General features: G+C 44.5%; 1 protein-coding gene across 3 annotated transcripts in view; it reads right to left on the reverse strand.

Moving 5' to 3' along the window:
• The window catches only part of TOPAZ1 (testis and ovary specific TOPAZ 1), a 1878688-nt gene that overhangs the window by 1683387 nt on the left and 173611 nt on the right, over window positions 1–21690 (reverse strand). For all 3 annotated transcript variants that reach the window (XM_085630596.1, XM_085630595.1, XM_085630594.1), the window contains exon 2: window positions 19083–21564. In XM_085630596.1, coding sequence (XP_085486722.1) covers window positions 19083–21564 — 2482 coding nt within the window. The remainder of the gene's footprint in view (window positions 1–19082; window positions 21565–21690) is intronic.

A 21690-nucleotide genomic window follows, 5' to 3' on the forward strand; every position in this document is an offset into this window, starting at 1 on the left:
GGAGCTTCGTCTCATTCCAAGTTACTCACAATGCGCGCTTCACGTATTTAAATAGCGAAATTCCTACTGTTCACGTGTTATTACGTATCACGTGATCCATACTGAATAACGGGCGCCATCTTTGAGTGGTTACGGGTCCCACACCGTCTTACTTGGTCATAATCACATCGGCTTGTTTTTTTTTAAAAAGGAAAGAAAGGGGAGAGACTAACCTTTTTTAAAAACAAGAAATCAACAACGTTCTGTGTCAGTACTTCTATAGTATAGCGATATAGCTAATCCAGTGCATTTTGCTATTTTTAAGCCTACTACACTTTCAAGCAAAGAACCTTTATTGCATACACACCAACAACCGGGATAACCCAGTGATTTCAACAACCCAGGCCATATATCCCGCTGCTCGTAAAATTCCAACAACTCAACTAACTAGTCATTCAGAGTGGGTCTTATCAGTTAGAATCAATTCTCATGATATATCACTGCACACATAGCTACAGGACTGTAGCTGAGACAAGATGCCAATCCAATTGTACAGTTGTGAACACCTAACACACTTGCTGTACACAAAAGAAGATCCACCTGCGCCCAGGTGCATCCAGATCCGCCTCATAAGCTGATTCTATTCCATTCAATGCAGTCGTTCAGCCCAACTTGATCTGCTTTCTCTAGAAAAATCCAACGAGCTTCCTTACTCGCAAATAGTCTGTCTATATTGGAAACATCACCTCTTACTTTCTCCAATATTGTCCATGTCAAAGATCTAACATCATGTCTCTCAGTTGTAAAGTGTTGTACTAGTCTGGTGGTCAGCTTTCCTAATCTAATAGTGCTGAGATATTCCTGTATGCGGACCTTTACTAGATGTTAATCCAATATAATGTAATCCACACTGACACGTAATGCGGTAAATTACATTTGTTGTATTGCAATTGGTAAATTGAGTGAGATGCCAAACCTTACCATCCATTAGTGTCACTTTATTAGTTTTAGAAGTCAATTCACATACGGAGCAGGATCCACGCGGATAGTGACCCGCAGGTAAATTAGACATTTTTGTGTCTATTTTAGAACGTGAATGTACCAATTTGTCCTTCAAATTACATGCTCTCTTGAAGGCAAATCTAGGAGGAGGCATTTTAAAGTCTGCTGTGGACAGTAAAGGCCAGTGTTTACGCATCACTTGACGTAGTTTACTGGCCAAAGGTTCGTATGTCATGACTACCGGCAGACAGTCACTCCTTGGTCTCCTGTTCTTTTCCAATAGGGCACTTCGGGGTGTATTCAAAGCTTTTTCTTACGTTTTTCACTACTAGCCTCGGGTATTGTCTCTGGACCAGCTTCTCACAAAGGACTTCAGACTGCTGCAAGAAGTCACCTGTGGATGAGCAGTTTCTCCGATACCGGAGGAACTGCCCTACTGGTAAATTATCCCTGAGTGCCCAGGGATTGAAAGAGTTAAAATGCAACAGGCAGTTTTAAAAAAGGTTTGTCCTCCAATTTCTAGCATGGGTCCGGAGGTCGCAGTGTTTGAGAGTAAAGTTCTTGAAGAAATGAACACTTTGGAAAACACTGTTCATAATCATACTTTTATTAACATGAGCAAAATGACTGGTGGGCGCTCTATATCTAGTAGCTGGCGCAAGACAACTCTCCAAACTCCAGACACTCCAAAATGCGGCAGCACGAGTTCTGCTTAACCTACCCAAACATCATCCTACCTCCGCCAGCATTAAGCAACTCCACAGGCTTCCCGTTCAACGGCGGGTGGACTTTAAAGCCCTCTGCCTAGTGCATAAAGCTCTATATGGTGGTGGTGCCGACGATCTGCAATCGTTGTTTCCCCTCTACGAGACACTTCGCTGCCTAAGATCCACAAACACTGGACTGGTACACACCCCCAAGATAAGAAGAGTAAGGTGGGGAGGAAAGGGTTTCTCCCTTCAGACAGCAAAATTCTCGCTCCCAGTACAGCTACGACTACAGCCAAGTAGGTCGCTCTTTAGGAAAAGCATAAAAACCTGGCTTTTTTCCAAACCCTAAATCCATCAGCTGTTTCTGGTATGCACGCACCTCAGCGCCATGACGCCTTGGCAATAGTGCGCTCTATAAATACTCAGTCAGTCAGTCAGTACCTGTTTGTGTCACCATCTCAACAGATAACTGTTAAAATCTCCACCCACAATTGTGATCCCTGCTGGAGACCACCTAACAGTATTTTGAGGTCATACAATGTTTTCCCAACCAATTATGGAGGAATGTATACTTGCTATATTGAATTGTATACCTTCCATTGTACCCGATTTTACTATAAATATGGCTAGCGGGTCTGCCTGCCCCGGTACTACACCTGCAGTGTGAAGGAGAATGGTGGTGCTCCTGGAATTTTTTGTGTGACCAGCATGGAATAGATGACTATAGCCAAATCTTCTCAGAATCGAGCTCCTGGAGCCCAGGAGGTGTGTCTCCTGGAGTAATAGAACCCCTGGAGCTGAACGCTAGGCAAAGCACGATTGTCCCTCTCTTCATAGTCCATTCCATTCCATTCCATTCATTAGTCTTTATTATCGATGGATTTCATCATAAAAGACAGTTACAATGCAAAGAAAAAGTACAAACAGAATATATGATAAAAACAAATCCAGGTAATCACAATAAAATATAATCATATAAACATATTTCGGTAACCTGATGCCTCTTGTTTCTAATATACCAAACCCAGGCCAAAAATTTAGCAACAGCAATTGCGACACATTCACTTGAGTCAAAACGCAAAATTTTAAGTGCTTCTGACCCTTGTCTTGTTCCCAAAGTACGACATATTGGTTTGAGCCATTTAGCCCGAGGGGCAGCATAGGCGGGGCAAACAAAAAAGATGTGACCAACAGAATCAACACAGTCAGTACACCATTTACAAGAATCACAAGATACACCCTTCCATTTTTTTGTAAATAAGTTAGTCGGAAGAGTGCCAACTCTAAATTGGTGATAGAGTTTCCTGTCTCGAGGTCTGGTGATAATATCCCAGTAGGCTTCAAGAAGAGGGATTTTTTTTTTTTTATCTAGAAACCTGCCTGTCAAGGACTCTGCAGAAGCTGAAGATAGATGTTTTCGCAGCACCAGTGACCAATAAAGGCCCTTAAAATCTTTTTTGGAGGGGAAAGGGTTATTAGCCGGGTCGGTCCACAGAATTCCCAACCCCATAGAATCCAAGAGTTGTTTAACCTGCCTGAACCAAGAAATGTTACCAGATCCCAAGATGGATCGAACATCAAGAAATGCCTTGGTATAGAGGCCTAGCTCGGGGACTGTCCATAGTCTCCTCCAGAAGGCCAATGGCTTGAACCTAGCAATGTCATCAAAAGAATGACAGCCAAGATCCAACAGGAGCGGTTTCACTGGGGTAGAACAAGGAAGGCCCGTAAGCATTCTGAGAAATTTATGTTGTGCCTTAACCAGGGGAGAAAGATCGGCAAAACCCCAAAGTTCGGCGCCATAAAGGATCGCCAAATTAATCCTAACATTAAAGATTTTAATGGGGGGGCCTATCATTTTCGACTGGGATTGCTTTTGTTCTTTAACTAGGCAACCAGAAAGCTGGGCAAATTTGAGAGTAAGAACATCAATTTGCGGCCTCCAATCCAGCTTGTTTTCAAATACTACCCCCAGATAGGTCATAACATTAGTTCGTTCAAGCAGGTCGTTATCCATGGAAACATGGCCCTTCACACATCTCCCTTTATTAAAGACCATATATTTGGTTTTAGACACATTAACAGACAGGTCAAAATCAGAGCAAAAGTTGGTAAATACATTTAAAGCCACCTGTAACCCAGACAGAGTCTGGGAAAGGAGTAGGGTGTCATCAGCAAACATAAGGAGTGGAATTTTAATACCACCCAACGTTGGGGCGTCCGTGGGAGTAGAGGAAAAATACTGGACAACTCTATTAATAAACAATAAAAACAGAGTAGGCGCAAGGATGCACCCCTGCCTGACACCCCTATTGACCCTGAATCTATCAGTAACCTGGCCCTGTTTCCCCCATCGAACTTGTGCGAAGTTTTTATCATAGAGCCTAATGATGATGTTCAGGAGATCAACCGGGATCCCTAGCTCCGCCAATACACTCCAGAGTTTAGTCCTATTAACTAAGTCGAATGCTGACCGAAGATCTACAAATGCAGCATATAAAGTACCACCACACAGATAAACCGTTTTCCAGACAATCAATTGAAACTTGAAAGCCTGGTCGATGGTACTAGTGCACGGTCTGAAACCGGCTTGCAAAGGAGAGATGATGTCCTCCTGCTCAATCCAAATCTGGATTCTTGCCAGGATCATTCTAGCAATGATTTTCTGGACAGAATCAATAAGACTAATCGGGCGGTAATTCCCCGGGCAGGAGCGGTCTCCTTTCTTAAAGATGGGTAGAATCTCAGCTCCCCTCCAAGAATCTGGAATCGCGGCCCCTCTGGCTATGGCATTAACAATATGAGCAATATAGGGCACCCAATTCCCAAGGTCAGATTTAAAAAGATGCGTGGGAACACAGTCCATACCCGGTGCCTTACCACTTGGAACCTTACTTAAAGCCTTTTCAACCTCAGCACAGTCGAAGATTAAAGTCAGGGAGGTGGACAGGTCCCTGTTTGCTACTGGGGCAGGCCCCTCGACCTGTGAGGCATCCGAGAACTGAGATTCAAAATGCGTCACCCAGGCATCCGGAGGTACATGGTTGGTAGGGACCTGGGTATTCTGTGAGTTGCCCCACTTAACAATATGCCAAAACAAGGTTAAGTTCCGGTGTTTACTGGCAGCCAGAAGGTCGTTCCAGTGGTCGTTATCCCACTCTTGTTTGGCCTTGACTTTGATCTTAGTCTTTTCTAGCCAATCTGATATTAACCGAATAGTGATAGCAAGTTTCAATTAGCTATAGGAATCTCGGCATGCTTTGTTATACCAGGTAGTTGGTTTTAAGATAGGAGATTTCATAGCCTTACAAGGTTTGGAAAAAAGAGATTTGAGGCCAGAGAATAGATGTTCATGTACGTGTGTGGCCTCACCAACAACATCCTCTGTGCTCTGGAGAGACTGTAAATCATCCAAAGCACAGGAAACCTTGGAGCCAATCTCTGATAGTAGTACACTGTCAATAGCAACCTTATCCCAGCATACTCGCCGTTGATCATTAAATAAAACGGCTTCTGCGGTCACTATTTCAGAGGGTTTGTTTCTATAGGCTGGACAAAGTAAAAGACTCAAAACCAATGGGTTATGGTCACTCTCGGGGCGGTCATGAACCACCATGTCGCATAATGTGGACCAAAACTCCACTTTGACGAGGGCAGAGTCGATTCTGCTATTACAGCGTCGACCATCAGAAAAGGTCATCTTACCACCTTTATCAGAGGGGGTCCGACCATTTGCAGCCCTGAAACCCCGCTCCATACATAAGCTCATCCACTGGGTGGCAGACTCGGTCCACCTCTTGATAGGAGGGAGATCGAGAGGAGGGATGTTTAGGATCGCGTCCACCTCCCATGTGAGTGAATCAGAGGCGAAGAGCAGGGGTTCAAAACAGCAATTTAGGTCACCCACAATTAAGACATTAGTGCATATATTAATGGTGTCCAAAAACCCATCCAGTTGTGAAAAGGTATTTGTACCACGGCCACCTGGGAGGCCCCTATTATAGACATTTATGATCAAGAATTTCGGGTTCATCATAGTGTTGCAATGAGATAATCAATAAGTCGGGGCTGTCGATGACCAATTCTCTAAGGGAATACCCAAGAGTTTGCTTGACCCATATACAGAGGCCCCCAGAAGGACGGCCCCTTGTTCCACGTAAGGCCCCCTTAGAGAAATTTACATACCCGGAAAAATAGATGGGATCCACAGCCCAAGTTTCCTGAAAAACCAGGATATCGTGGGTATTTACCCAGACAGACCAGTCTTCCGAGGTTACCCTACTACGAAGACCAGCAACATTCCACGAGACCAGAGTTAAGGGAAGAGAGCTAGTTGGGATAATCCACGAGGAAACTGGAGCGGGGCCCAAGATGGCCGGATGGGTTGCGATGTTGTTAGAGCCCTTACACTCGCTCTCAGGGGAACAGGAATCAATATGAGTGAGGGATGGGCCATTTGGTAGAATAAGTGTGGGACTGGGAAGCAAAGTACCCGGACCCACGTATGCCCCCCTTAACCCACCCCTCCCTGCTAACCCCGAGATATCTGGGCCAGGACAGACCTTACGCACACTACCCAAATTTTTCTTATTTGATGATAGTCAGTCAACCCCTTCTAAGGAATTCAAGGGGGCATAAAAATTGGACAATGGGAGATGAAAATCCGGTCTTGTCTGTCGGTGAAAGCTCCTGTTAACCCTTTCCCAAACAGTAGACGTGTCACGTGGTAATGCATGAGAGTTGTGTGGATAGAAATATCACAAATCCAAAGTGGATATACCTGTCGCTCTCAAGATGTTGGGAAAACTGCAGATATGGCTCACCACCCTTGGGTCACGAAATTTTATAATCACACAATCACCCTCCACTTGTTTGACTCTATTACCCAACCAACACACCCTACGTACAGTCAAGATTTCAGCCCGTAGTCTAGCAGGTAAAGGCCTATTACCATTTAACCAATGTGTAACTTTGTTCTTCAGCTCGCTATGAGACTCGGGCTTTGCCTGTGGGAGCCGAGGAACACCAGCCATTATGACTGTATATGGTTGGGACTCAGGTGGAAGGTTAATGCAAGGGAGTTTTTGAAAGGAATCAACACCCTCTAAACTAGGCTTACTGATAGAGATATTATTCATATTGGTGGCAATGTTAGTAGTACAACCTAATTCTATCGGTACATCAATACTGACAAGAGGGCGGGGTGCTTCCACAACCTGATCGTTATGAACAAGGATATTGGACGGTGCTCTAGCCATATGTACATTGGCAGTGGAAACAGGCCCGGTTTTATCAACATTGTCAAGATTGGATGGAATCTTAGGGCTAATAGGAGACACTGCAATCTTCTCCAACAGAGACGTGTTAGTGAGCACCATACCCTCTATCTTCTCAAGCGAAGTGGAGAGTCGATTAACTCTCTCTAATAATGGTAGGAGAAGGGATTTAAGTAGTTTCTCTACATGCTTGAGAAAATCAGGGGGAGTGGAGTCAGCATTAGATTGGAGGGTAGGAGGGTGCAGAGACCTCGGACTTCCAGTAACCAGGAAGGAGCCTTCAGACATAGTAGAATTAGAAGCGTCACAAATATTTGCGGATTTAGGCAATTTGGACACTTTAGACATTTTTACACGTTTGCCCTTGGAGGGTGCTCCCATACGTTTTCTTTTACTCGAAATAAGCCTAGACTTGTGGACCTGAGTCAATGCATCAGTATGTGGTTGGTCAGATGTAGACTGTGGGTGGCTGGTACTAACAATAGTTGATGCACCACTGGGCTCGGAAATGTTTATTGTCTCGTGCAAATCAACCAACGAACACTGAGCTGATGTGTCCAACGACACTTGTAAGGTGTTATGCGGCATGTTGGAAATTATTTGGGGCTGACTACTTTCGGGAGAAATGGCTGTCATAATGTTACCGAGAGATGATCGTTTAGCAGAAATTTCGAGGGACAATCTTTTTTCTGTTAATAAAATCTCATGTTCAAGAACACGAGCAGCTCTTGTAATGAAATTGTCGAGAGTCCCTGTTACTTGACCCCCTATGCTACCCTGCACCACCTTCCTACCGGACCTTAAGGAAGTCATGCTTAGGGAAAGAGCAGACAAGCAGTAGGGGGAGTAACCAAAGAGAATAAAAATGGACCTCTGGGGTAAATAAATATATCTAAATCACAATAAAATATTAATATGCTAAGTATAAGCAACAGATACTGAATATGGCAATCCACCTATCAGCAATAAAACATGTACTCACGATTACAATAATATTTACAACTTGTTAGCAAAGACCCTTTTCAGGGGGGTGGCCCGCCCCGTCCTCAACCGACCACGAACGGCCACAAACGGCCCGCTCTTTGCCCGGTCTTCGCCCCGGTCAGCGTTCCGCTAGCGCGTTACGGGGATGAGATGTTAATGACAGACAACGTTAACAAGGGGGCGGCAACGGGAAGAGCAACCAGGTGAGGCGGATCTGTTTGGCGCAGGGCACCGTGGTCCTCGCAGCCCCAGAGCTGAGCTAAGCAGCAGCCTTCCCCCTAGAGCAGCGTAGCGTCCGTGTGGGTCTTTTCGCTCCGTGGCACACAGCAAGAATGAAGTCCCATCCGAGATTTTATGCTGACAGGGCCAGCGAGCGGCTCCCGCGAAGCGGGGGCCGCGAGGAGTTGATTGAAGCTAGGAGGCGGCAACGGGAAGAGCAACCAGGTGAGGCGGATCTGTTTGGCGCAGGGCACCGTGGTCCTCGCAGTCCCAGAGCTGAGCTAAGCAGCAGCCTTCCCCCTAGAGCAGCGTAGCGTCCGTGTGGGTCTTTTCGCTCTGTGGCACACAGCAAGAATGAAGTCCCATCCGAGATTTTATGCTGACAGGGGGGGCCGCGAGGAGTTGATTGAAGCTAGGAGGCGGCAACGGGAAGAGCAACAAGGTGAGGCGGATCTGTTTGGCGCAGGGCACCGTGGTCCTCGCAGTCCCAGAGCTGAGCTAAGCAGCAGCCTTCCCCCTAGAGCAGCGTAGCGTCCGTGTGGGTCTTTTCGCTCCGTGGCACACAGCAAGAATGAAGTCCCATCCGAGACTTTATGCTGACAGGGCCAGCGAGCGGCTCCCGCGAAGCAGGGGCCGCGAGGAGTTGATTGAAGCTAGGAGGCGGCAACGGGAAGAGCAACCAGGTGAGGCGGATCTGTTTGGCGCAGGGCACCGTGGTCCTCGCAGTCCCAGAGCTGAGCTAAGCAGCAGCCTTCCCCCTAGAGCAGCGTAGCGTCCGTGTGGGTCTTTTCGCTCCGTGGCTTCATAGTCATAAGGAGCTAATGTTCCAAGATAGAATCTGTAGGGATGCCGTGTGTGAGGCATTGTATATGTGGCTAAAAATCAAATGGGAACTCCTCCCTCACAAATGCACTTATGCTCTGCATGCATGAGTTTACAGAGTAAACCATGTGTTCTATTGGGTGGACAAGCATGTCCTTGTAAGGAAAAAACAAATCTTTGTAAATTAGTATAGCAAATATAAAGCAAATGGAGCAATGAAACTGTACCGACACCTCCCAAAACTCCATCACCCTATTGACACCTCTGAAAATAAAAACTAACTCCTGGACATTCAAACATTGATCTAAATAAAAGTGTTCATCTCATCAGATTACCCCTTCACTAACCACCATGTCCAGTGTTGACTGTCAGAAGAGGCCTCTCCGACCCACGTCCCCTCAGCTTGGGATGACTCTGTGGACTGGTGTCCGCTGTTCTGCTTCCAAGAGCATATCCTACAGTATGGCATTTAATCTTTAAACTCTGTCTCAATCTCAAAGGGACCCCTCGCTCTGGTTTGATTTCGGACAAAGCAGTGATTTTTCTTCCATGGCCCATTTCTTTGCAGCCTCAGGCTTATCAGGAGGGAGGGTTGTAGGAGTCATACATCACTTTAAGCTTGGCAGAAGATGATAATGTTTCATATGTTCATGCCTCTAAACTTTTGGTTAACTGAGTCACATGACTTGTTCCTTTTGTACATGGCATCTATAGTCAGAGAAATTAATGATACCGGAGGGTTGAAATTTAAAGATCAGCCATCTTGTGTGCCTTTGAGGATCTCATCCCAATCCATGCAGTTCATCATGCCTGCATTTGGTTGAGAAGGGAGTGTGTGGGGGGGGAGGGGGGATGAGAAGAGGGGCACTGCGTCAGTGCTGTGTGCTCTCAATGATAAAGCATGTTGAGTTTGTTAATCCATACCCAACACCTAATCAACTCCTTAATGACCCTCTCAGTATTGTTTCGTTTCATAAATTCTCGGAAAACAATGAAGCAGGTGTTATTTCTCCTTGATCTTCCATCAGTATCTTCTGCAAAGGTTCCATGGCAATAGACAAGGTAGACAGGCAGAGACTTGATTTAAACTCACAAACTGAGTCTTCCAGTTCGGGTCTGTGGTCTTCTGTTTCGGTAACTCTGTCCACTATATTTCATTGGTTTTGGCAGAGAAGAGCTACATCAGCCCCCACTTTGCGATCTTTGATTTCAAGATCAGACGAGAGGACTGGATCACTTGAAGGATGGCTCCCGTGAATGACACCTCCGCTGGCTTAAAGTCATCTCTTGACAATAGATTCTTCCACAGTGACTTGGCATAGCTGTCCATTTTTGTATGGGTGGGTGGGCCATGGCCTGAAATTTCCCCATCCTGCCCTGCACCAGCAAAGCCCAACTGTATCTTTTGACTACCCTCTGATAGAGCTGCTGTTGTGAAATAGCCTGAACATTGTGCAGAAGAAAAGACCTGAACTGCACAGTGTCCGGGATTGCCCCAATGAATGGAAGCCTCTGTGAGGGAATCATTTAAGACTTTGGCTCATTTATGGTAAAACCCAACAATATTAAAATTTCCGCCATTGTCCGGAGGTGGTCCACGACTACCTGCTTCAAGCATGCCTTCAGCAGCCAATCATTTAACTATGGGATTACAGAATCCTGACCTAAGAAAACAGGCAGCAACCACCATAACCTTTGTGAACACCAAAGGGTCATTGGTGAGGTGATGAGGCCAAAGAAGAGCACGGCAAACTGCAATTGCTCCTGGCCTACCTTCAACCACCAATGAAGCAGGTGGGACTGCAGTACAGGTAAATAGGACTCCTGGATGTCCAAAACCACCATCAGGTCTCCTGGATCTACAGCAGATACGATCTGAGCCACTGTAAGCATTTTGAATTTGTACTTGCACAAGAAGGCATTCAGGGCCGGGGGTCAAACAGACCCGAGGTCACCAATCCTTTTTCAAAATAAGGAAATGGTGAGAGGCAACCCCTTCCTTTATCCATCTTGTACCCTTTTTATGGCACCCTTGGTAAGCAAGGAGCCTACTTTCTCTAGTGAAATTGACAGGTGTTCTCCTGAGTTTCATTCCAGTCTGAGAGCAATATGGGATGGGAAGGAGAGAAAATATAAGACGTAGCCGGCTAGTCAAATTTGTAAGACCCATCTGTTGAACGTAATGGATCGTCAATCCGGGAGGAAGGGGGGTATCCTGCCTCCACCTGTTAGGCATGTGCCACCAAAGGATAGCAAAAGCGATTTGGTGGGAGTTATAGCCATGGAAGAGGAGATAGTAGGACTGTTGTCCCCGCTGGCCTGTACTTTATCTGCAAGTTAGATGCCTACAGCCTCAAAAGCCTAGGTTGTTAGCTGCCTCACTGGCTGATAATGCAGTCTCTGCCTATATGCTAGTCCCTTAGAATACCCCCTCAATTTCCTTAACTGTTGCAGAAATTGTTAAGCAGGGGTCAACAACCCCAAGGATCCTGCTGTAATTCTGCTATGTTTTTTAGCATACCAAAGCGGAGTCCACCTTCTCGCAAAGACATGAAACGCAAAGAGCATGTCAACTAGCTAAGCCAGTACACCACAGAAAATGTACTGGATCTCATCTAGACAGGTCTATGACAAAAACCACTGGCACCAACCACTCTTCCAAGACAATCTGTGGTATCCAAAAGTTATTGGTACATCCGGCCCATCATGCATCATCTAAGCCAGAGGCCCTAAGGTCTGACTACCATCAAGATCTCACTGGCCATGTCCCAAAGGGGGTGTGTATCAGCTCAAACAGACAGCGTTGATCAATTGCAGTGAAAAGCTATCAGAGGAAAGCATATGTTTGTCAAAGGCATCCATCAGTTTGGATTCTCTTTTTAGAGGAATAGTTAGAAGTGAGTTAGGGTTCACCTTACTGGGTAAATCCTTATTAAGGCTCTCAGTAGAGGGGTGTTTGGTGACAAAATCTGGGTCACCAAGTGCCGGTCTATGACGTGTGGCCTTTTACACAGGCGGGCAAGAACATGGTTTCGACCAGGTAGCCAGAAGAGTATCTGCAAAGGCATGTGGTATTTCTGCTAAAACAGTCTTAGTCTCAATGGAGGGCAACTGTAATTCTTGTACTTCAGCTGCCCTCCAAACCACTACTGCAAATAAGGCACTTTCTTCTATAAGTGGCGAGTCAAGCTCGGTCTCTGGAGAGATAAAGACCTCTGGCATTTTGTAAACCAATGTTTAAGGCATCATTAGTGTAATGAAGGGGTATCAAACCCCTCCATCATTGTTATTCTGAGTGGTATTCTGCTCTGGCACGGGGTCAGAATTGGAGGCATAAAAAGAATGGACCCTCTTTTGATAGCTACAATGTGGTAGAGGCACAGAGTTAGAGTCTGGGTACATGACATCTTGCGATATCATAATCTCACTGCATGACATCAGTTGAGCTCGAATAGGCATCTGTTCAGGATCAGACTAGACTTGCATCGGTGTCAGGGTGGTATACCAGTTTACCCTATACGCAGATGATGTTATGCTCTTTATGAGTCATCAATAGACCAGGTCCAGACTAAATAAAATTATTGATTTGTTTGGAGAAGCCTGAGATTAAATTACAACACGTTTAGCGTGGTCCTGCTCAACTGTGGACTGGCAGACGCTATTTGGCAGCCCCTGTTACAGATTAGGGCCCACACCTTCAAGTGCACGCAACATTAGACACTCATCACCCATATTCTGAACTTGAATCCATCGATACTGAAGGTAGAGAGAGACATGGATGGCTAGGTAAAGTCTCCCATAAATGCCCTAAAGAGGGTAGCACTCTTCAAACTTATTGAGTTGCTGAACCTGCTCTATTCACTCCAGAAAGTCGCATTCAAAAATCCCTCAAAACTGGTTTGTGAACCTCGAAAACTTGAGCTGCAGACGTGCCACTGTATTATTGGATGCAAAAGACACACAATTGATGGACGGAATGCAGAACAAATCAAAACATTCTCTCCCAGTCAAGAATCTGGGTTAAATCCATCATTCTTTTGCTCACCATGCCACCCCAGTTTAGACCTGGCCCGGAAACAAGCATTCAAGGACCGGTTTCGGGGTTTCACCCCTCTTCAGCCAGGATAGCTTGAATGCAGTGGCACAGTGAGCCTGGGATTTTAGGCCGAGATCTCTGTACTGGGGTGAATGTATGACATTGTTCTGCATTCTGTCCATCAATTGTTGTTTCTGCATTTGTCACCCCTAGTGGGACGGGTATGCCCAGACGTGGGTCCCGTGCTCTCCATGCCACTGGAATCAAGCTATCCTGGCTGAAGAGGGGTGAAATCCCGAAACCGGTCCTAGGATGCTTGTTTCCAGTCTAGGGAGGACCTGGCTTGACAGTTCGGGCTGGACTGTTCCCATGAGGCACAAGTTCAAGACTGATTTGCATATGGCTGGGTTCAAACTGGAATGGCATGGTGAGCAAAAAAACGATGGATTTAGGCCCAGATCTCTGTAATGGGGTGAATGTATGACATTGCTCTGCATTCTGTCCATCAATAGTCGTTTCTGCATTTGTCACATCGAGTGGGACGAGTATGCCCAGACGTGGGTCCCGTGCTCTCCATGCCACTGGAATCAAGCTATCCTGGCTGAAGAGGGGTGAAACCCCAAAACCGGTCCTAGGATGCTTGTTTCCAGTCCAGGCAGGACCTGGCTTGGCAGTTTGGGCTGGACTGTTCCCATGAGGCACAAGGTCAAGACTGGTTTGCATATAGCTGGGTTAAAACTGGAATGGCATGGTGAGCAAAACAACCATGGATTTAGGCCCAGATCTCTGTACTGGGGTGAATGTATCTCTGTACTTGGGTGAATGTATGACATTGTTCTGCATTCTGTCCATCAATTGTTGTTTCTGCAACTGTATTATTGGATATCACACATTATATTACTAAATGACTGGCTCTTTGGAGGGCATGATGATCCAGCTTTTTGCTATGGAGCTAGCACTTCTAGGGGGCATTAAACTCCTCGATAAACTATATGGTACACTAGTGCCTCAGTCTTCACCAGAGAGGACTAGAGTAACCCTGATATGTTGGAATAAGATGCTCCATCAGATTGGTTTGCATGGGAAACTGAAACACACAGAAGGGGATGCGAGGAATGCTTGCAGTTTGCCTAAGGGGGATACCGACACTAGAAATACCCTTCTTGCAAGGCACTGCTAGCAGATATCAGGATTCTGGCGGTGAGATCTCAATAGCATTTCCAAACTGGGGGATATATGATATTATAACCATATGAAATATTTTCAAGAGCATCAATATGAATAGGATCGTCACAAGACGAAATTTCATAAATATCTGCAGCTGAGACATGTCTCCCACCAGACAACTGTCACAAAAGTGAATCGCATCCATATACAAATCTCCAGACATTAATTTGGCAGATGTGTTTGCTAGCCTCAAGGTGAAACAGGAGGCCTAGGTGGGTCCACTAGACAACAGCGATTGGATGGATGCCAGAATGCCCACTCCCGCGAGACGCAGTCACCTCCACCAGGATGAAACGAATACCGCAAAAATTCCTAAACATGGCCTCATTTACACCCCGAAAATTGCAGCGTGTAGGCAGAACCCCCTCCTCATGCTGTTTTCACTGCGGCTCCACTAAGGGCAATTTGTTCGACATTGTGCGGATCGGTCCCATTATAAAAGGACACTGGTCTGCTATCTTTACATCCTGTCAAAAATACTGGGCAGGCGAATTGAATGCTCACTTTGCAATGCTCTTCTGGGAATCATGGCAAATGAGACTGGATCCCCTGAAATGCACACTGGTGGGGGTGTGTGTGTCGTGGAGGTGAAGTGAGATATTGCCAAACAGTGAATGACTGAAACCGCAACCCCACTTCCAGACTGGCGGAAATAAATGGTCAGATGCACAAAATTAGAAGAGCTCATTTATCAGGCTAGAGGCTGCCCTCTTAAGCATAGAAAGAGTTGGGGGGAGTTGGAGTAAATACTACAGTGTTTAATGTGAGTGGCAGGGAGGCTGTCCCACTCTGCATGAATGTAACTAGATGATCTTACTCTACCATGTATTTTAATTACCCTTTTGTAGACTCAGCGGACTATCACACTTATAATCAATTAATCATGGCTCATAGAAAAAATATGTAGAAATAGATTATTCTTAACCCCATATTTACACGCAATGAAGATATATATATATATATATTTACATTTTTTTTTAATCTACTGGCAGTTGCCAGTAGATAGTTATAGTTAGGACCTAGTTTCCATCGGAAACTCATTTTTTTTTCCCTCCAATAACTTTGGCGTCGGTTGACGAATATTCGCGAAATTTTCAAAACTTACGGCCCATTCCGATAAGCTCTTATGAAAGTTTCGGGGTAATTCGCCAAGCGGGGGCCAAGAAAAAAGTGGATCCCAAAATATGTGTTTTCTCTATGTTATTTCCCATAGAAAACTTTAAACACGGCTACAGCCCGAACTGCTGAACGGAATTACACCAAATTTTGCAAAACTGTAGCTCTTGGTTCAGAAAGAGACCTTTTTTTTAAATGGTGTAAATCCGTTCAGTAGTTTGAGCGCAACTTTTCAAAATGACTACCGGAAAGCGCGCGGCCATCGTGTAGGGTGCGTGACTTCTGTATAATATTTAAAAAAAATAAAAAATGAATATAGTTTTCCTAACTAAAAATTATTCAAAATATATATATATATATATATATATATATATATATATATATATATATATACACACACACACACACACACACACACACACACACCATCCAGCTCCCACAGAAACATCCATGGAAGAGGGCACGGACTCGAATAAAAACATAGGATTGAGGTACATTAGCTTTTCATGGAAAAAACCTTTGAAATTCACTGGAAAAACCATAGGTTTCCCGCATGTTATAGTTAAAAATTAGCATTTAAAAAACCATACAAATTAACTGAAAAACCCATAGGTTTCAGGAACGTTATAGTTTTCAGGTAATTTCTATGGTTTATTAAATGCTAATTTCGAACTATAACGTGCCTGAAACCTATGGTTTTCTCAGTGAATATATATATCTACACACACACACACACACACACACACACACACACACACACACACATGGAAAATGGATTTCCTGTGTTCTCCCCTCAGATGCTTACACCAAGTCCCAGAGGGGCACAGAGGCAGCACTCACAGCAGCAACATATATATACACATATATATATATATACATATATATATATATATATATACACACACACACACACACATACATATATACACACCTGCATTGATGATATAATGGTAGTCGATATGCAGCAATCAATCATTTTGAAAGTCAATATTTGTGACCTTGATATTCTGGCATACATTCTGCGGCCAAATAAAGATGCAAAACGCCCACTCTTCAAACTGTGCCTAGAAGCAAACAAGACTACACTGAGAAGAAATAAGGACCAGAATAGAGACCAAAGGGTTGGGTAAATCCCATTCACGAGGGACAGACCTCAGTTTTGCCTGCATGCTTGAGGATTCTTCAAGGTGAACCACAGATTTCTACCACACATTAAGCAACTCTCATTCAGAAAAATAGATGGACAAAAGACGTAGTTGCCAAGAGTGCATGCCCCTTTGTTTAGTTTCTTTGTGAATATACGGCCGTCATGCTGTTGAGGTGGAACAGAACACTTTGCTTACAGGACAGGAAGATAATCAATCAATCAGGATTTATAAAGCACAGCTAAACACCCAGTAGGCACTTGCAGGTCTCCAATGCTTTTTCGAACAGCCAGGTCTTGAGTGCCATTCAGAATTCCGTAAATGAGGTGATGGTCCGGAGGTCCATGGGAAGGGCTGTTGCAGGTATTTGCTACAATGTGGGAGAAAGAGCATACTCCACTTCAGCTTTGGTAGATGCGGGGAGTATGGGCGAGGGAGGCGGAGTGTAGTCTTCAACAGTTCGAGGAAGTTCAGGCAGTGGTTTATGTAGGCGGGTGCTTTGTTGTGTAGAGCCTTGTGTGTGTGGGTCAGCAGTTTGAATTGGCATCTCTTCTGTATGGGGAGCCAGTGGAGTTGCCTAAGGTGGGGTGTGATGCAGGTTCATCGGGGAAGGCAGAGGATGAGTCTGGCTGCAGAGGATGAGTCTGGCTGCAGCGTTCGGTATGTTCTGGAGTCTGTGTAGGAGGTGTGCAGTGATTCCTACATAGAGGGCGTTACCGCAGTCTAGTCAGCTGGGGATGACGGCCTGTGTCACAGTGAGTCTTGTGTGTAGGAGCAGCCACTTGAAGATCTTCTGAATCACGTGAAGAGTGAGGAAGCAGGCGGAGGGGACAGTGGTGATCTGTGATTTCATGGTGAGCTTGTGGTCAATGAGGATTTCGAGGTTTCTGGTGTGGTGGGAGGGAGGATGTGCAGGTCCTAGGTCTCATGGCAACCAGAAGTCGTTCCGTGTGTTGCTGCTGTAGATCAGTGCATCCGTCTGGTCTGTTTAGCTTCAGGCAGTTCATCCAGTCGGCGACGCTGGTCATGCATCTGTGGGAGTTGGCTCTGGTGGTGGGGTCATCGATGAGTTGGGTATCGACTGTATAGGCAATTATGTTGAGACCAAGGGATCTGACAATTTCGGCCAACAGGGTCATATATGTGTTGAAGAGCAGGGGCAGAGGAATGATTCCCTGGGAGACACCACGGGTGATCTCCTTGGGTTCATAGGTGAAAGAGGGGCGGTGGATTCTCCGAGTTCTTCAGGTGTGGAAGGAGGTGACCTATCTAAGCGTGTCCCCTTGGATGCCGATGTGGTGGAGTCTTTTGATCAGAGTGTGGTGGGATACGGTGTTGAAGGCTGCCGAGAGTTCAAGGAGGATCCGAGCTGCTCAGTTGTCATCAGTGGCTGCCATCAGGGCAGTTTTGGTGCCTTGATAGCTGCATGAGCCTGCTTGGAAGGCGTCGAGTAGCTGGTTTTGCTCCAGTTGTGTCATGAGTTGCTTGTTGATTAACTTTTCCAGGACCTTCGCTGGGAATGAGAGCAGGGAGATTGGCCATTAGTTTTTTAGTTTGCTGGGGTCAGCAGAAAATTTGGAGTAGAGGTGAGGATGCTAAACTATAGTGAAACAGTGGATACTGTCTTTTTACTGCTTTCTCCAAAGGCCTTGATGTGCATAAACATGAGACGTTCTCCCCCTTGCACACCAGAGTAAAAGATGGTGCCCGATGGTTTCAAAAAGCACGACTCAATCTTAGCGGCGACATTCGGTAATATCTATGGGAGTGGAGGCGCCTTCACTCTAGTGGAGTAGAAAGGCAAAAGCAGAGGTGCCCGAATTTCTGAGGCTATGAATGCCAGAGGGAGCAATGTGCGTCAAGTTTTTTGCACCCAAAAAGTAAAGACACCTGAGTAATCACACTAATGAGCATGCTGGGGCATCAATCCATATGATAAAAGAAGGCCTACGTCCCTCAGCTTACCCCCGAATCACCCACAGGAAACTAAAAATGGAGAAATTGAAGATGGAGATTAACAATGCCTCAGTAGGTGAACTGTTGAGAAGCTAAAGGAAGATGATCACAGCACTGGACCGCATAACAGTACAACTTGTAACTGCAGTGGGAACTCATAAGAACAAACTAGTGTCCAGGATAATCATCAGGGAGACCTCTTCAACAGTTATGGATGTCAGAATGAATTCAATGGAGACACGTTTTTGTGTATGGCAAACTTTAAGCATGGAGCAAAGTGCACCTGTTGCAGGGTAGTATTTAGACAATGGATGACGCAAGAAGGGAGGCAAACAAAGATCGTGCCGTTTCCTCTTACCTCTGCAACAACTGCAAATTAAATTACTATCTAGAATATTTAATAAGGATTACAGGCTTCAATATTAACATGCTACATACAGCCGTGTGCCTTTGCCACATATTAAATAAAGCCTGGGCATGTATGTGCATTATTCTAAGAGCTGTAGGCTAAGAAAGATGAAAAAATGGTGACCACCCAATTTCACCCTGACATTGCAAGTTAGTAAATGCCACAGTCAACCATTTTGGTAAAATAGTAAAAAGTGCGTACCTTTCATTGCTTTTGCTTGATAAGTCATCCGAAAACTTGGATACTAAAGGTATGAAAGGTTGGTTTCCAGTGGATACATCTTTGAAGAGTTCCTGCTGAACAATGGCATTTTTGAGTTCAGATTTAGAATCTTCTTCAGTGGAACCCCCAAACAGCTCAGGATCATCCTGAATAACATCTAATAACAGAACATCATCTTCAACAACTGCGACCTCATTTGTCAGATGCATTTCATTTTGTGCATTCTTCAAGTTCTGGGATGGGGCAGAGAATTCCCACAAAGAATCATCATTCAATGAATCCCTTATGCGGCTGTCTTCCAAATTTGAAGATTCAAAAGTTACATCGGTGTTCTCAGAAGCAGGCGGATCAAATTGTTTAAGTGAACAACTCTCAAGTAAACTGCTCTTGTTTGAGGCAATGTCATCAGTTGGTACTGAGCATTCGTCTGAAAAGTGTTGTGAGGTAGTTGTTTGGTGATCTTTACTGCACATAGTATGAAAAGGTTTCTGTTGCATATCTTCATGAACACATGCACTAAAGTGATCTAATTTGAGGTCAGAACTGGTAATTAAACTATCCACCCTCTCTTTGCCTCTCACAGTCCCACTCTTCAGAGAAAGAATTTCTTGGTTTGAAGTTACTGTATTTGATAAAGTTTCTGGGAAGCTTTCAGTCTGCTGGGAGGAACATCCAAAATGTCTTTCATTTCCTGCATTCATAAGGTTGTCAGGGGCTTGATCTGCCACATGTGTAAAAACTGATGCAGTGTTGTCTTCAACTATTTTTCCTTCCACACTTAGATCTATACAGTTTTTTAATGCAACATCAATTTGAAGGGAATCATTTCCATTGCTCAATGTCTCATCTTTTTGTGTTTGAAACATTAGTGCATCTGCTGGTAAGCCGGAAAACATTTTTGGTGCTATAGTAAAATCAGATAACAAAGGAGTTGATAAACAGTTATGTATATCATCCATGTCAGCAACAAGATTTGGGCCTCTAGCACAGCTTGCACTTTCTAACCTTAGATCCAGTTTCCTTTTTTTACAAGCAGATTCTTGGTGCTCTCCTGCAACTAATTGTGGGATATCTTCTCTAATCTCCTTCACTAAATTGACATCTTTTATGATTTCTACATGAGCAGGTTCCTCATATTCAGCAGCCAAAGTAGTATTTGTTTTGAAGCTTGAACGAAAGTCTTCAGAGAAGGGCCATGGATAAGTTCTAGCACAGGACCTGAATTTCCACACATGCTTCCCAACCATCGGCACTGCTCTCTGACAACTAAATAAATGAGCTTCCTCAACCTGCGAGCTCTTATCCAATGTTGCACTTTCGATTTGTTTATCAATAGGAAAAGCTTCAGAGGTATTTACACTTTCTGAATGATCAAAAGAAAAATGTTCATCAGTCTCTCCATTTTTGCATTCAGTATCAACCACATAGTTTCCATTTTCAAAGGACAGTAGTGATATTGCCTCCTCCAGAAGATCATCCACATTGTCTAGATCACTAAATTCTTTGTTGGGACAAGCTTCTTTTTTATCAGTAGTATAATTTTCAGGACCAAAATCAGATTTAAGCTGAAATGAATCTGGAAACATGCCATTCTTGTTTAGCTCCCCCACTAGAGTCTCTATGTCGCCAATATCAGCAGTGGAAGCACCTTTTTCTTCCCTTTCTACGTTCTTCATTTGATTCTTAAATTCTGCTGCCAATCGTTTTTCATTTCCTATAAGTGTTGCTATGGAAACATTTTCTGCATCTTTGTTGGCTTGTTTCCTCTTTATTCCTGTAGTCTTATCTGTTTTCGCCAACACTTTGTGTGGGTGATATTGAGCAGATGAAAGTACATCCTGACATGCTAAACTAACTACCTGTTCATCTCTTGCAACAAACACAGAGGATGATTCCTCTGTTTCAGCCACTAAAAGGCTGCTACTTGATTCACTGCTTGCAAGACATGGAATCAATACATCTCTGGATTTTTGTTGCCCAACAAATTCTTCTGTAACTTGATAAAAATCAACAACAGTATTACAGGCATTGCTGTTTACATCAATTGAACTTATTGAAGCAATTGAAAAACTGTTCTGTGATGTCGCAAGGGGCATATCTTGTTCTGGAAACTGAATGTGATTAAAGCATTTTGAAAGTTCCATGTTTTGTCCATTGCTGCATTCTATCAGCGACAAGTCAGTTTGTTTATTTTCCACTCTTCCGTGATCAGGATAGTTTGAAAAACTGCTGTCTGTACATCTTGGTCTGCTAATGGCTATCCCAGATTTCAATCTTGGTGCATTTCCAAATGATGCCCTTTTGCATGCAGGAGGTGCACCTTTCTTACCAGAAGTAGTGGAGGCAGTTATCCCGGTTTTTAAAATGCAGTCGCTCAATGGATTCAAGGAAGTAAGAACTGGGCTATCCTCCTTGGTCACTTGTGTACTCGTGATTTCCACACCTTGAGCTTCTCCTCTTCCTATTTACAGTGAAACATATTACAAAAATATTTAAAAAAATAGTTGTCAAGGCTCATCAAAACATTACATTTAGGCATCTCAACTAGTAAAATAAATGTTTGCCTCTGGTGTTTAGCACCAAGACG

Source organism: Triturus cristatus, chromosome 10 (assembly GCF_964204655.1).
Source record: "Triturus cristatus chromosome 10, aTriCri1.1, whole genome shotgun sequence".
NCBI lineage: Eukaryota > Metazoa > Chordata > Amphibia > Caudata > Salamandridae > Triturus > Triturus cristatus.